This window comes from Oncorhynchus masou, chromosome 15, assembly GCF_036934945.1.
Source record: "Oncorhynchus masou masou isolate Uvic2021 chromosome 15, UVic_Omas_1.1, whole genome shotgun sequence".
Classification (NCBI taxonomy): Eukaryota; Metazoa; Chordata; class Actinopteri; order Salmoniformes; family Salmonidae; genus Oncorhynchus; species Oncorhynchus masou.
Window position 1 is genome coordinate 24,305,721 of NC_088226.1, and position 15,670 is coordinate 24,321,390.

Here is a 15,670-nt window from a genome sequence, read left to right on the forward strand (position 1 = left end):
CTGCCATGTGTGCATTGCTGCGCTTATAATGTGAAGAAATAGCCTCATAGTTTATCAACATTTTAAGCTAAACGTTCTGATCTATTGCGTCAGCCACAAAACAAAATGCTTGTGGCTATATTAATTTGGGATCTATTGAACCCCACAACTGTCCCAGACTATGTTTGGAATATTTATTTATCGCACAATAGGGTCAACTTTTGTACTATGGGGGACAGTAGGCTAGTGCTTTTGCTGTACGTTAGACCTACTCATCTTGTTGGCTGACGATAAGTAAATGATAGACAGTTCTTCCAGTATCTTCAATATACACCTCGGAATTGGATAAGGACGTCCCCGGTGTGTATGTCTTCACTTGTAGCCTGTGAGAAAGACCTGATCACGTGTCGGAGAGCCATTTGAGTGAGAGGCACTTCGGATTGCGCAGGACACAATGCACAATGCAAGGGCACAATGCATCACTCCAGGCCGCAAAAAACATGTATTTTTCATAGGGTGCATTACGACAACAAAGGCGATGCCGCCGTGAAATTTGAGGCATTATCAAGTGCTTGTCAAATTGTGAATGAGAGACTATTGGAGTGTTTACAGCCTGCGCAAAAAAAAACAAAGCAGAGCTCATGCCTTTCAAGTGACTTTTTTCAAGTCTTAAAAATCAAAACAAAGCCCAATGTTTGTAGAACAACTAAAGTTATATTAATAACTCTAAATTAAGCATATTAGGAGTTCCTATGTCACGTCTGCTCCCATTCTTCCCACCCCTGGTGCTTGAGGGCACCAGGTTGTCCTGCATCACGCACTCCTGCCATCCATCACGCACACCTGCCTTCCCTCGTCATGTGCATCAGCGTTATTGGACTCACCTGGACTCACTTGTCACCTGTTAATTTCCTCCCTCTGTTCCCCGCGGCTGCACTGTATTGTTTTTTTTCTTTCGTATTAGTTTGCTGACGCTCTTCCTGTCTCGTTCCATGTCCATTTTACTCCCCGTACCTGCTTCGTCTCTCCAGCGTCATCTCATGTGACAGAATGCAGTAGCCTACATACAAAGCAAGAGTACTGGCGTTCCGGTTGCTATGGTGGCATCGGTGGCATCTGGGTCACCACCGATGGAACCGGGGGTGCCTAGCCAGCTCGTCGGGCTTCCGTGTCCTAGCTGGCTCGAGAGTTCCTTGCCCTGGTTGGCTCGGATGGCGCCCATCCCACGTTGGGCCTCAGCCAGATCGTCAGTTCTTGTTCGCCCAGCCGGTCCAGGAGTTTTTTGGTGACGTCGGGGTGGATTCCGCTGCCGATGGAACCGGGGTTGCCTAAGCCAGCCTGTCGGGCTTCCACGCCCTGGGTGGCTCGAGAGGTTTCCTTGCCTCAGTTGGCTCGGCAGCTTCCCATCCCATGTCACTCTCCACCGGATCATCGGGCTCTCTCTCTCTCTGCAGCGGGATCGACAGGCATCTTGCCTCAGCCGGATCGTCAGGCTCCCATGCCTGTCACATTACATTTAAGTCATTTAGCAGACGCTCTTATCCAGAGCGACTTACAAATTGGTGAATTCACCTTCTGACATCCAGTGGGACAGCCACTTTACAATAGTGCATCTAAATCATTAAGGGGGGTGGTGAGACGGATTACTTATCCTATCCTAGGTATTCCTTGAAGAGGTGGGGTTTCAGGTGTCTCCGGAAGGTGGTGATTGACTCCGCTGTCCTGGCGTCGTGAGGGAGTTTGTTCCACCATTGGGGGGCCAGAGCAGCGAACAGTTTTGACTGGGCTGAGCGGGAACTGTACTTCCTCAATGGTAGGGAGGCGAGCAGGCCAGAGGTGGATGAACGCAGTGCCCTTGCTTGGGTGTAGGGCCTGATCAGAGCCTGGAGGTACTGCGGTGCCGTTCCCCTCACAGCTCCGTAGGCAAGCACCATGGTCTTGTAGCGGATGCGAGCTTCAACTGGAAGCCAGTGGAGAGAGCGGAGGAGCGGGGTGACGTGAGAGAACTTGGGAAGGTTGAACACCAGACGGGCTGCGGCGTTCTGGATGAGTTGTAGGGGTTTAATGGCACAGGCAGGGAGCCCAGCCAACAGCGAGTTGCAGTAATCCAGACGGGAGATGACAAGTGCCTGGATTAGGACCTGCGCCGCTTCCTGTGTGAGGCAGGGTCGTACTCTGCGGATGTTGTAGAGCATGAACCTACAGGAACGGGCCACCGCCATGATGTTGGTTGAGAACGACAGGGTGTTGTCCAGGATCACGCCAAGGTTCTTAGCGCTCTGGGAGGAGGACACAATGGAGTTGTCAACCGTGATGGCGAGATCATGGAACGGGCAGTCCTTCCCCGGGAGGAAGAGCAGCTCCGTCTTGCCGAGGTTCAGCTTGAGGTGGTGATCCGTCATCCACACTGATATGTCTGCCAGACATGCAGAGATGCGATTCGCCACCTGGTCATCAGAAGGGGAAAGGAGAAGATTAATTGTGTGTCGTCTGCATAGCAATGATAGGAGAGACCATGTGAGGTTATGACAGAGCCAAGTGACTTGGTGTATAGCGAGAATAGGAGAGGGCCTAGAACAGAGCCCTGGGGGACACCAGTGGTGAGAGCGCGTGGCGAGGAGACAGATTCTCGCCACGCCACCTGGTAGGAGCGACCTGTCAGGTAGGACGCAATCCAAGCGTGGGCCGCGCCGGAGATGCCCAACTCGGAGAGGGTGGAGAGGAGGATCTGATGGTTCACAGTATCGAAGGCAGCCGATAGGTCTAGAAGGATGAGAGCAGAGGGAGAGAGTTAGCTTTAGCAGTGCGGAGCGCCTCCGTGATGCAGAGAAGAGCAGTCTCAGTTGAATGACTAGTCTTGAAACCTGACTGATTTGGATCAAGAAGGTCATTCTGAGAGAGATAGCGGGAGAGCTGGCCAAGGACGGCACGTTCAAGAGTTTTGGAGAGAAAAGAAAGAAGGGATACTGGTCTGTAGTTGTTGACATCGGAGGGATCGAGTGTAGGTTTTTTCAGAAGGGGTGCAACTCTCGCTCTCTTGAAGACGGAAGGGACGTAGCCAGCGGTCAGGGATGAGTTGATGAGCGAGGTGAGGTAAGGGAGAAGGTCTCCGGAAATGGTCTGGAGAAGAGAGGAGGGGATAGGGTCGAGCGGGCAGGTTGTTGGGCGGCCGGCCGTCACAAGAAGCGAGATTTCATCTGGAGAGAGAGGGGAGAAAGAGGTCAGAGCACAGGGTAGGGCAGTGTGAGCAGAACCAGCGGTGTCGTTTGACTTAGCAAACGAGGATCGGATGTCGTCGACCTTCTTTTCAAAATGGTTGACGAAGTCATCTGCAGAGAGGGAGGAGGGGGGGGGGAGGGGGAGGAGGATTCAGGAGGGAGGAGAAGGTGGCAAAGAGCTTCCTAGGGTTAGAGGCAGATGCTTGGAATTTAGAGTGGTAGAAAGTGGCTTTAGCAGCAGAGACAGAGGAGGAAAATGTAGAGAGGAGGGAGTGAAAGGATGCCAGGTCCGCAGGGAGGCGAGTTTTCCTCCATTTCCGCTCGGCTGCCCGGAGCTCTGTTCTGTGAGCTCGCAATGTCACGTCTCTCACGCTCCTGCCGGTTCATCAGGCTTCCACGCCCCAACCGGCTTGCCCAGCACTCATGTCTCGGCCAGTTCGCCCAGGTGGGACGCCGGGTGGCGCCCCAAGAGGGGGAGGTACTGTCACGTCTGCTCCTGCTCTTCCCTCCCCCTGGAGCTTGAGGGCGCCAGGTTGCCCTGCATCACGCACACTTGCCTTCCCTCGTCACGTGCATCAGCGTTAATTACCTCCCCTATATTTGTCAGTTCCCCAGCTCTGTTACCTGCTACTGCATTGTATTGTTTTTGGTCTTTCTTATTAGTTTGCTGACGCTGTTCCTGTCTCGTTCCATGTCCGTCTTTATTAAATGTTTTACTCCCCGTACCTGCTTCGTCTCTCCAGCATCATCTCATGTGACAACCTAATTCTTTGTTAACCGCTCAACACAGAATAGCCGTATGTGCGCACTCTCTCAAATCCTTTGGAGGAAATATTTGTTCAATTGTTTTCTTCATACTATAAAATAATGCCACATGAATTCTAAGCAAATCTTGTTTGCTAAATTAACTAGTGTAGCCCACAGGTGTTTGGCATAACCACATCAGGACAACTCAATGTATGCTATTCTTTTCTTCTGAAATAATGGTATTTATTGTGAAGGTGTAGGCTATATTACATGGATTAATTAGACTTTTAAAATGTAGATGTTCCAAAGGTCTGCATCAGTGGCTTGCAGGCTATGTGTGACTCACATAGCCTACAGGAGGCAGTGGCCTCCTGTGAGTCAGCTGTGTCTACAATCTCTGTGTGTGTTGTGTGACACACCATCTGCATTACTGTGCAGTCTCTCTGGCCTGTGGACAATATCATTGTCAAACTGATCCAATTTCTCTAACCATCGAGCCAACTGTTCCTCAGGTTGTTTGAAGTTACTCAGCCACTTCAGTGAGCTGTGATCAGTTCTCATTATACATTTCCTCCCCAGCAAAAACTGTCTGAAATGTTTAAGAAACACTACCACAGCAAGAAGCTCCTTCTTGGTAGGTGAATACTTCCTCTCCTGTTTTGACAGTGACCGACTGGCATATGCTACTACTCTCTCTCTCTGCCCTCGTGTTTCTAGGAGAGGACTGCCCCTATGCCTGGGTCACATGCGTCAGTATCCATTATGAAATCTAGATTTGGGCCAGGGAAAGCAAGTATGGGGGATGTGTTAAACTTGGAATTTAATTTGTTAAAGGCAACTTCATACACTGCGTTACACTCAAACATTTCCCCCTTATCTGTCAAACTGTACAAAGGCTCCGCCATAGCTGCAAAATCTGGTATGAACCACCTGTAGTATGACGCCAGGCGTAAAAAGATTTTGTCTCTGTTTTCATGAGGTCAGTCGACATTCTATCAGCCGAGATGATGTATCCCAGGTAGCTCACCTGTGACCTGAACAAATGGCACTTAGATGGCTTCACCTTAAGTCCTGCATGATCCAAACCTTGTCTAAACACTTCACATGCTCTTGGAATGTACGACCAAACACTATGATGTTGTCTAAGTACACCAAACATGTTGTCCACTGTAAATCAGCCAAAAAACCAGGTCCATGAGACCCTGGAAGCTGCTTGGAGCATTTGTCAACCCAAACCCCATTATCTGGAACTCGAAAAGTCCTCTCATTGTCATAAAATCAGTTTTGCAACGATCCTCGGGGTGCATCTCGACTTGCCAGTAACCACTGGCAAAGTCTAAAGTGGAAAACCACTGAGCACCGGAAAGCAAGTCCAAGGTCTCATCGATCATGGGAAATAGATAAGCATCTTTCAGTGTTCTCATTTAACCTTCTGTGATCCGCACAGAACCTGATTGAGCCGTCCTTCTTTCTTACTAACACCACTGGTGCTGCCTATGGACTGCTGGATGGGTTAACTATTCCCCTTTCTAACATATCCTGCAAATGCTTGTAAAACTCTGCTTGCAGATGAACAAGCACCCGCCTCAATGCTCGTTTGATAGGCCTGGTGTCCCCTGTGTCAATCCTATGCTGGACTAGTTTAGTGCAGCCCAAGTCAAAATCACCAGTGTTAAACATTCCCACATACGTCCCCACCATTTCCTTTTACAGCTCTCAGCTGCATCGCAGTTAGCTGGCTGCAATCTATATAAGATAACTAACAAGACTGCCCCAGGAGAGCTCCTGATCGACATGTGTACTTGGTGCATTGAGTTGGTTGGAACATCTCCAGCGCGCTGATAATAAATAATTATTAATTTAAGTGTAGAATTTCCATGACAATACCAACAGGTTACTTGTATCAGTGACTAACGCAGGGATCAAGAAGACCCTCAGTTTTGTCATTGTTTACTGTACCCTCAACTTTACCAGTTATAAACATTCCACTTCTGGAGGGGATATTCGTGCCATTCATCAACACCACTTAACACATTCCCCCTGCCACTCCCCTGAAAATCAAGGGAATCTGCTTCCCCAAAACAACGTGTTTTCTTTTTCACGTCAAGTACAGCCCCATATTTTACCAGAAAGTCTGTCTCTATCAGTACACACTGGTCTGCGTTGCTAGCAACGACAAAATCCCAGGTCAGATTCAATGTTCATGACTGTGGACCAGGTCTCCAAGACTGAGAGAAACTATCCATTTGCTACTTTAAAAAACTTCTCTAGGATAGGGGGCATCATTTGGAATTTTGGATGAAAAGCATGCCCAATTTCAACTGCCTGCTACTTACCCACAGAAGATAAAATATGCATATTATTAGTAGATTTGGATAGAAAACACTCTAGTTTCTAAAACTGTTTGAATCATATCTGTGAGTATAACAGAATTTATGTAGCAGGCGAAACCCAGAGGACAAACCATTCAGATTTTTTGCTTTTTGAGGTCACTCTCTTTTCAATGAGTTTTCATTGGGATTCCAGATTTCTAAGGGACTTGCTTGCAGTTCCTACCGCTTCCACTGGATGTCACCCGTCTTTAGAAATTGGTTGAGGTGATTCCTTTGTGTAATGAAGAAGTACGGCCATCTTGAACAAGTGTCACATCATGTGTACTGTTTGATAGAGGCGCAAGACCAGGAAGCATGCTTGAGTTTGTTGTCTTCCTGTATTGAACACAGATCATCCCATCTTCAATTATATTGATTATTTACTTTAAAAATACCTAAAGTTGTATTACAAAAGTAGTTTGAAATGTTTTGGCAAAGTTTACAGGTAACTTTTGAGATTTGCGCAAGTTGGAACCGGTGTTTTTCTGGATCAAACGCGCCAAATAAATGGACATTGTGGATATATACGGACGGAATTAATCGAACAAAAGGACCATTTGTGATGTTTATGGGACATATTGGAGTGCCAACAGAAGAAGCTCGTCAAAGGTAAGGCATGGATTTATATTTTTATTTCTGCAGTTTGTGTCACGCCTGCAGGGTTGAAATGTTCTCTCTTTTGTTTACTATGGTACTATGCTCAGATAATAGCATCGTTTGCTTTCAGCGAAAAGCCTTTTTGAAATCTGACATCTTGTCTGGATTCACAACACGTGTAGCTTTAATTTGGTATCTTACATGTGTGATTTCATGAAAATTGTATTTTTATATGAATTTATTTGAATTTGGCGCTCTGCATTTTCTCTGGCTTATGACGTCAGCGTCCCACATATCCCAGAGAGGTTTAACCATGCTTTGGTATGGTTGCAATGTACCACTTATCTCCAGTAGCATTTCTCCATGCCTGTTCATGTTCCATGGAAACCTGGACCCTGAGTCCACCATGACCTCATACTGAGTCAGCAAATTTGCACTCCAGGTAAGCCCCACTCTCCACCACACTTGATTCTAATTCTCGCTGTGGACTGGTCAGCTGTGCATGTAGTTGAAGCCGATGCTGTGCTGACATGGAAAAGGAAAGGACAGTTTTTTCATGTGCAATGGCATTTCGAGAAGGCCCTGCTATTGGTCGACGTAGGTCATCCTCTGTCGCTCCCGGGGAAGCTAGATCTCCATCTCCCTGGTCCGGTCTGTATCCTCCCATGGCGTTTGCCGTTGCTACTGTAGAAGACCCTCTGCTGCTTTGGTATGTCCGCCTCTGATGTGGCTGCCAAATACTGCACCTTAGTCCGCAACTGTGCAACGCTCTCACACAATGACTCAAACATCTCTTTTGGAACTCTGACATTCTCTCCAACTGGAGGCAGAGTTACCTTGCTTGTCCCACACATTTTTTTATTGTGCAGTGTCTTCACTTTCCAGCATTTCTAGCTGCTTTATCTGATCAAGCTCTGTAGCAATACTAATGGCCTCTTCCAACGTTTTTGGTACTTCCTTGCGCAGGTGCATACACAGATCACTGCAGCCAATGTGTGTAATAAAACATCTTGTGCCAGCAAATTACGTGCGCTCGTGCTATAATCTGGATAAGCCTTTGAAGCTAGCCTGCTTAAATCATGCCCAAAGTCATGAATGCACTCAACGACTTTACCTTTTCTGTCCTGAAAGAAATGCATGATTCCAGTCAGCATGTGCCGGTGGCTCAAAATGCCTCTGCAAAGTCACTTTCACACTGTTCTAATCATTCTTGGTATCCTGAGGTAAAGTACTACAAAATCTCTGCTCATTTCCCCTCAGCAACAGCATGAGAAAGTTCAAACGATCTACCGCTCACCATCCATTCACTTGCGCTGCTAACTCAAATTGTTCAATCCAAACAGTCCATTCATCTTCTTTCCCCTCAAAAGATTCTGACATGAACACTGGCTGGTCAATCCGACTGTCCATGGCACCCGGCTGATCCACCACCGGCTGTCGGTCGGTCAATGGTTGTTGATTGCGGTTCCCGGGTTGTTCAACTTTTCCCTCCATTTTCCAATGCAGCTATAACCAGCTAAAATTAGCCAAGCTCATAAGTTGTTAGCTAGTTGACGTGCAGATCCCACCATTGCCACCAATTTGGAACGAGCCTGTAAAGCCAACAAAAATCACACGTAGTTTGACTAGCGTAAACAGTCCTCGGACACTGAGTTCCCATAAATAACCAAGTGGTAATTTATTTGGATGAACATAGACAGTGCACCCCAGCACTGACCCGCCGCACAATCGCCTCACCAAAGACTCTCCCTCAGCATGCTCCAGCATCCTCACATACAGCAACTCATTTGCATAACATTGTGTGATAGCCTGAGAGACTTTTGAATGTGTAAAACATTACACTATGAAAGAGCAAGTTGATAAAGATTTTGGATTCCCAGTAGATTACAACGGCATTGGACAAATAGTTGCTTCTAGCTCTGTCAAGTTGGTTGTTGATCATAGCTAGACAGCCATTTTCAAGTCTTGCTGTAGACTTTCAAGTCAATTCAAGTCAAAGCTGTAACTAGGCCACTCAGGAACAATTAATGTCGTCTTGGTAAGCAATTCCAGTGTTTTATGTTATTGTCCTACTGAAAGGTGAATGTCTCCCAGTGTCTATTGGAAAGCAGACAACCAGGTTTTCCTCTAGAATTTTGCCTGTGCTTAGTTCTATTTAATTTATTTTTATCCTATAAAAACTCCCTATTCCTTGCCGATAATAAGCATACCCATGACATGATGCAGCCACCACCATTCTTGAAAATATGAAGAGGGGTACTTAGTGATGTGTTGTGTTGGATTGGATTTGCCTCAAACATAACACTTTTTATTCAGGACATAAAGTACATTTATTTAGTGCCTTATTGCAAACAGGATGTATGTTTTGGAATATTTTTATTCTGTACAGGCTTCCTTCTTTTCACTCTGTAATTTAGGTTAGTATTGTGGAGTAACTAACTCACGGTTTCCTTCCTCTTTGGCACCTGAGTTAGGAAGGACGACTGTATCTTTGTAGTAACTGGGTGTATTGATCCACCATCCAAAGTGTAATTAATAACTTCACCATGCTCAAAGGGATATTCAATGTCTGCTTTTTATTTTATTTTTACCCACCTACCAATTGAGGCCCTTCTTTGCGAGGTATTGGAAAACCTCCCTAGTCTTTGTAGTTGAATCTGTGTTAGAAATTCACTGCTCAACTGAGGAACCTTACAGAATTTTATGCGTGGGGTACAGAAATGAGGTATTCATTCAAAAAACGTGTTAAACACTATTATTGTAAACAGAATGAGTTCATTCAACTTATTATGTGGCTTTGTAAGCACATGTTTACTCCTGAACTTCTTCAGGCTTGCCATAAGAAAGGAGTTGAATATTTATTGACTTTTAGCTTCAAATGTTGTATTAATTTGTAAAAAGTTCTAAAAACATAATTCAACTTTTACATTATGTGGTATTTTGTGTAGACCAGTGACACAATCTCAATTTAATCAATTTTAACCCACAAAATACTTTGAAGGCACTGTAAATGCATTACCTATTTATAAAAAAAAATATATTCATGGTTTTTAAACTCTATAATTTGTTTACAAGCTTGAAAGCTGTACTTTTAGTTTATGATTGACACAGCTTGTTGGCCATTAGTCAATCAAATCACATGAATGCATCCAACTGGTATTTACAAATTCACTACCGGTACATTTCCACCTCGCACATGATTAAAAACACAGCATCAGAGTGAAAGCGTTACTTTTTTTATACCTTATTTAACTAGGCAAATCAGTTAAGAACACATTCTTATTTACAATGACGGCCTACACTGGCCAAACCCGGACGACGCTGGGCCAATTGGGCGCCACCCTATGGGACTCCCAATCACAGCCGGTTGTGATACAGACTGGAATCGAACCAGGTTGTCTGTAGTGACGCCGCTAGCACTGAGATGCAGTGCCTTAGACCGCTGTGCCACTCGAGGGCCCTACATTGCCCAATATAACAATCCGGTCAGAGCAGACAATGCAAGGAACATTGTGAATGCTGAACATTGTTTTCCCGCTGTACCAAAACCGAACTGTGAACGTAAAACCACAATACCTACTGATACGTGGGTTTGGTGAACTGATACACCCCTATTAGGAACTTTAAAAAAAGAATATATGTTTCAATATGAACATCTCCACATAGCCTATATTCCCTATAGGTTTACATTCAAATTAATTGAAAATGCAAAAATACATTCTAAAAATGTATAATACGTATCGATGGATGTTCGTCTTATCTCAATCGCCCACTGGAGTTTATAGTTTACGAATTACCCACTTTGTTTTACCACTACATCGCTGATATTAATACAAAATCTTAATATTCTAATATTTAATGTGAATGTGATAATGCAATGACTGTGTGCTCCATTGATGCCTGTTTGTGCGGAGCTTGATTAGTAATGCCTAGGAATAGAAACGTCAACGCTATGTAATTTGAGAAAATAACTATGTGAAGGGTTGATGATTTTATACAATTCATCTTTACAACTGACTGAACAGTTGCTGATTCTGTGTGTCATTGTGAATAATGAATCATATTTCCACCCTTTTAGGGGTATAACATTACAATTGTATAGCTAATAGGCTATGTGTTCGTAGATTCCTCTCTTTCCGGAACTCACTGAAACTCAAACCCCGGTAAATGGCTCTGCCTGCATTTACAACAGTACAATTCATTAGACAAAATCAATGAAAATATGATACAATGTAAAACAAAATACAGCACAACACAAATATTCTAGAAAAACGTACATTCTTCAGTAAGAATGTCCCCAAGCAATATTAAATTACCGAGCTGTACCAGAACATCCAATTCTAATGTATTTTGTAGTTGGTTCCAGCAATGAGGTGTATTAAAACTAAAAGAGGATTATCCTAGTTTGGTGAGGACCTGAGGAACCTCAAGAGTTAACCAATTCTGTGAACGGGTTTGGTATCTCATGATTTTGTATTTTAACAAGTTAGGTAATTCGGAAGCTTAGTAGTAGAGCTTTGGAAACAAAAAGGAAGTAATGAAGTGATCTATGGGATTTTAATAAACATCTCTTTTGGACCAGCCAACCTTTTGATACAGGATACAGTGATGAGCATTAAATCAGTCACCTGTGATAAAATGAAGGGCACTATGGTAGATGGCTTCCAAAGGTTTATGAGTAATGGCTGCTGCATTCTGGTAAATGGTGTCACAATAGTCAAGAACTGGCAGGAAAGTTGAATGTACTGTACAATTGGCCTCTTGCTATTTAGGGACAGGCAAGACCCATTTCTAAAAAAAGAAGCCCACTTTAAATCTTAGCTTTTTAACTAGCACGTCTGTTTTTTAAATGTTAAATCGAGTGGAGATTATTATGGCCTAGTATGTGCCACGTAAACAGCTGGTAACTGAGTTGTTTCGAAATCTGGTAACTAAGTTCATTCAGAATCTGGTAACTTGTGTTCTAGACATTGTCAAAAAACATGGTGTATAATTGAGCAATAAAACCAGAGGAGGTGTAGTATATTGCCAATATATCACGGCGAGGGGCTGTTAATATGCACGGCGCAACAAAGAGTGCCTGGATGCAGCCATTAGCCTTGGTCTATTGGCCATATACCACAAACCCCCGAGATGCCTTATTGCTATTATAAACCGGTTACCAACGTAATTAGAACAGTAAACAGTAATTTATTGTCATACCTGTGGTATACGGTCTGATATACCATGGCATTCAGAGCTCAAACCAACAAGTTTATAACTAGTATTTTTCAGCGACATCATACCTCCAGGTGATATCATTCTTTTTCCAGCTCAGCCCGGTCAAAGCATATCTCTTTTTCCTCTTCCTCCTTCTCTTCCTCAGGTCTTCCGTTCCGACAATGTCAGGCAGGGAACAGCGAGGGGTCTTCATCAAAGAAAGAGTAGCATGGTCTGAGGGAGGGGGGGGGGGGGTGGCAGAGAGAGGGGGAGAGATAGAGGACATTCATATTTTTATAATTATATTCTATTCTTTCATCAGTGTGTACAATAACAGTTAGGGTTGAGAAACAAAGATGAAGTTATCCAGGCTCACTCTATATATATATATATATGCATATATTATACACACACACTACTGGTCAAAAGTTTTAGAACATCTACTCATTCAAGGGTTTTTCTTTATTTTGACTATTTTCTACATTGTAGAATAATAGTGAAGACATCAACTATGAAAGAACACATATGGAATCATGTAGTAACCAAAGAAGTGTCGAGATGAGTTTCTTCAAATAGCCACCCTTTGCCTTGATGACAGCTTTGCACACTCTAGACATTCTCTCAACCAGCTTCTCCTGGAATGCTTTTCCAACAGTCTTGAAGGAGGTCACACGTATTCTGAGCACTTGTTGGCTACTTTTCCTTCACTGTGCAGTCCGATATATACAGTGCTTTGCGAAAGTATTCGGCCCCCTTGAACTTTGCGACCTTTTGCCACATTTCAGGCTTTAAACATAAAGATATAAAACTGTATTTTTTTGTGAAGAATCAACAACAAATGGGACACAATCATGAAGTGGAACGACATTTATTGGATATTTCAAACTTTTTTAACAAATCAAAAACTGAAAAATTGGGCGTGCAAAATTATTCAGCCCCCTTAAGTTAATACTTTGTAGCGCCACCTTTTGCTGCGATTACAGCTGTAAGTCGCTTGGGGTATGTCTATCAGTTTTGCACATCGAGAGACTGAATTTTTTTCCCATTCCTCCTTGCAAAACAGCTCGAGCTCGGTGAGGTTGGATGGAGAGCATTTGTGAACAGCAGTTTTCAGTTCTTTCCACAGATTCTCGATTGGATTCAGGTCTGGACTTTGACTTGGCCATTCTAACACCTGGATATGTTTATTTTTTAACCATTCCAATGTAGATTTTGCTTTATGTTTTGGATCATTGTCTTGTTGGAAGACAAATCTCCGTCCCAGGCTCAGGTCTTTTGCAGACTCCATCAGGTTTTCTTCCAGAATGGTCCTGTATTTGGCTCCATCCATCTTCCCATCAATTTTAACCATCTTCCCTGTCCCTGCTGAAGAAAAGCAGGCCCAAACCATGATGCTGCCACCACCATGTTTGACAGTGGGTATGGTGTGTTCAGGGTGATGAGCTGTGTTGCTTTTACGCCAAACATAACGTTTTGCATTGTTGCCAAAAAGTTCAATTTTGGTTTCATCTGACCAGAGCACCTTCTTCCACATGTTTGGTGTGTCTCCCAGGTGGCTTGTGGCAAACTTTAAATGACACTTTTATGGATATCTTTAAGAAATGGCTTTCTTCTTGCCACTCTTCCATAAAGGCCAGATTTGTGCAATATACGACTGATTGTTGTCCTATGGACAGAGTCTCCCACCTCAGCTGTAGATCTCTGCAGTTCATCCAGAGTGATCATGGGCCTCTTGGCTGCATCTCTGATCAGTCTTCTCCTTGTATGAGCTGAAAGTTTAGAGGGACGGCCAGGTCATGGTAGATTGGCAGTGGTCTGATACTCCTTCCATTTCAATATTATCGCTTGCACAGTGCTCCTTGGGATGTTTAAAGCTTGGGAAATCTTTTTGTATCCAAATCCGGCTTTAAACTTCTTCACAACAGTATCTCGGACCTGCCTGGTGTGTTCCTTGTTCTTCATGATGCTCTCTGCACTTTTAACGGACCTCTGAGACTATCACAGTGCAGGTGCATTTATACGGAGACTTGATTACACACAGGTGGATTGTATTTATCATCATTAGTCATTTAGGTCAACATTGGATCATTCAGAGATCCTCACTGAACTTCTGGAGAGAGTTTGCTGCACTGAAAGTAAAGGGGCTGAATAATTTTGCACGCCCAATTTTTCAGTTTTTGAAAAATTCACAAAGTCACAAAGTTCAAGGGGGCCGAATACTTTCGCAAGGCACTGTATATTTGAATAAAACATTTTTTTTAAACTATTTTGTTTAATAACATTTAGGTATTTTGTCCATTTAGCAATAAAACACGTTTTTTTCTCTCCAATTAAACATAGACTCAGGGTTGCAAAAGTATGCTAAAGAGTTTACCCAGTGTTCCTGTCTCCTCTAGCCCAGCAAACCTCTGCATCTGGCGGAGAGCTTTCTGGATGCCCTCCCTGGTCTGGAGCCTCTCTGTGAGGGGGTCCGGAGGGGGAAGGTACCCATACCGACTCAGCCAGTCCTCCATAGAGAGAGAGACACACATACATGCACAGAGTGATTCCTAATTCCTTGATATATTACAGAATAAGTAGTGATTAAGTGTGTTTGCACATATGGAAGAAACACAAATGTTTGTGGAAAAAGACAGCTCAAGAACGATACCATACACGCACTTTGTACACACACACACACACACACACACACACACACACACACACACACACACACACACACTGTGAAACTATCTCCAGTATGCATATACACTGGCCTCAGTTCCAAGGAATATTGTAAACATGCACCACTATATGCAATTTATTGTTAAACATTAGCCTGACCACATTTGAGTCCAATGAGCTTTTCTTTTGTTTAAAACACACAACTACCATGAGCTTTTCTTTACGTTTAAAACACATAACTGAAACATAACATTTATGGGCAACACCACAGTCAAATAATTCAATGCAAATGGCAGTATGGATCTAGTGTAGATCATTAGTAGAGTCCCAATACTAGCATTGAACATAGTATGCCAATCTGGATATTCGAACAATGCCTATTGTATGAAAACGTATTTAATATCTAATGTGTACATCTCACATGTCATATGAATCTGAGGGAATGTCATAAATGCGAATAATGAAGGTTATTAAATTGGCTGTCATTACCGGACTGGAAGAAGCGTGTAGGGTTTCCTACTTACCACTCCACGAGAGTACTGGTCAGCCGTTGGGGCACACAGCCCGATGGAGATTGTTAGAAGGAGCCCTGCTCCGCTCACCAAGAGCAGACGATGATAACACATAACTAACCTGAAAATGCTTTTGCTCACCACGACCTCTCGTAAAGATGGGCTACACAGGATGTCCGTTTCATTCCACAGAGTGTGTGACCACTTGAGCAGTCAAATGCTTGACTCAACCTGAAACCTTTGCAGCTCTCTGGATAACTCTGATGAATCAAATAAATAAATAAATAGATATAAACAACCTTTTTCCTGAGTAAGCAGAGATGGGGAGAACAGTTCCTCAGAATAGTTGAAGATGCTTATTTAGCAGAGCTCTGTCTCGGTC

General features: G+C 43.8%; 1 protein-coding gene across 1 annotated transcript in view; it reads right to left on the reverse strand.

The window, feature by feature from the left end:
• Nucleotides 1-15,266, reverse strand: part of mmp25a (matrix metallopeptidase 25a) — a 38,673-nt gene extending 23,407 nt beyond the window's left edge. Inside the window, 2 exon segments of the mRNA XM_064988796.1 lie at nucleotides 12,199-12,346; nucleotides 14,487-15,266. Of these exon segments, the coding sequence (XP_064844868.1) occupies nucleotides 12,199-12,346; nucleotides 14,487-14,643 (305 nt within the window). The 5' untranslated portion in view covers nucleotides 14,644-15,266.
• Nucleotides 15,267-15,670: the final 404 nt, after the last annotated feature.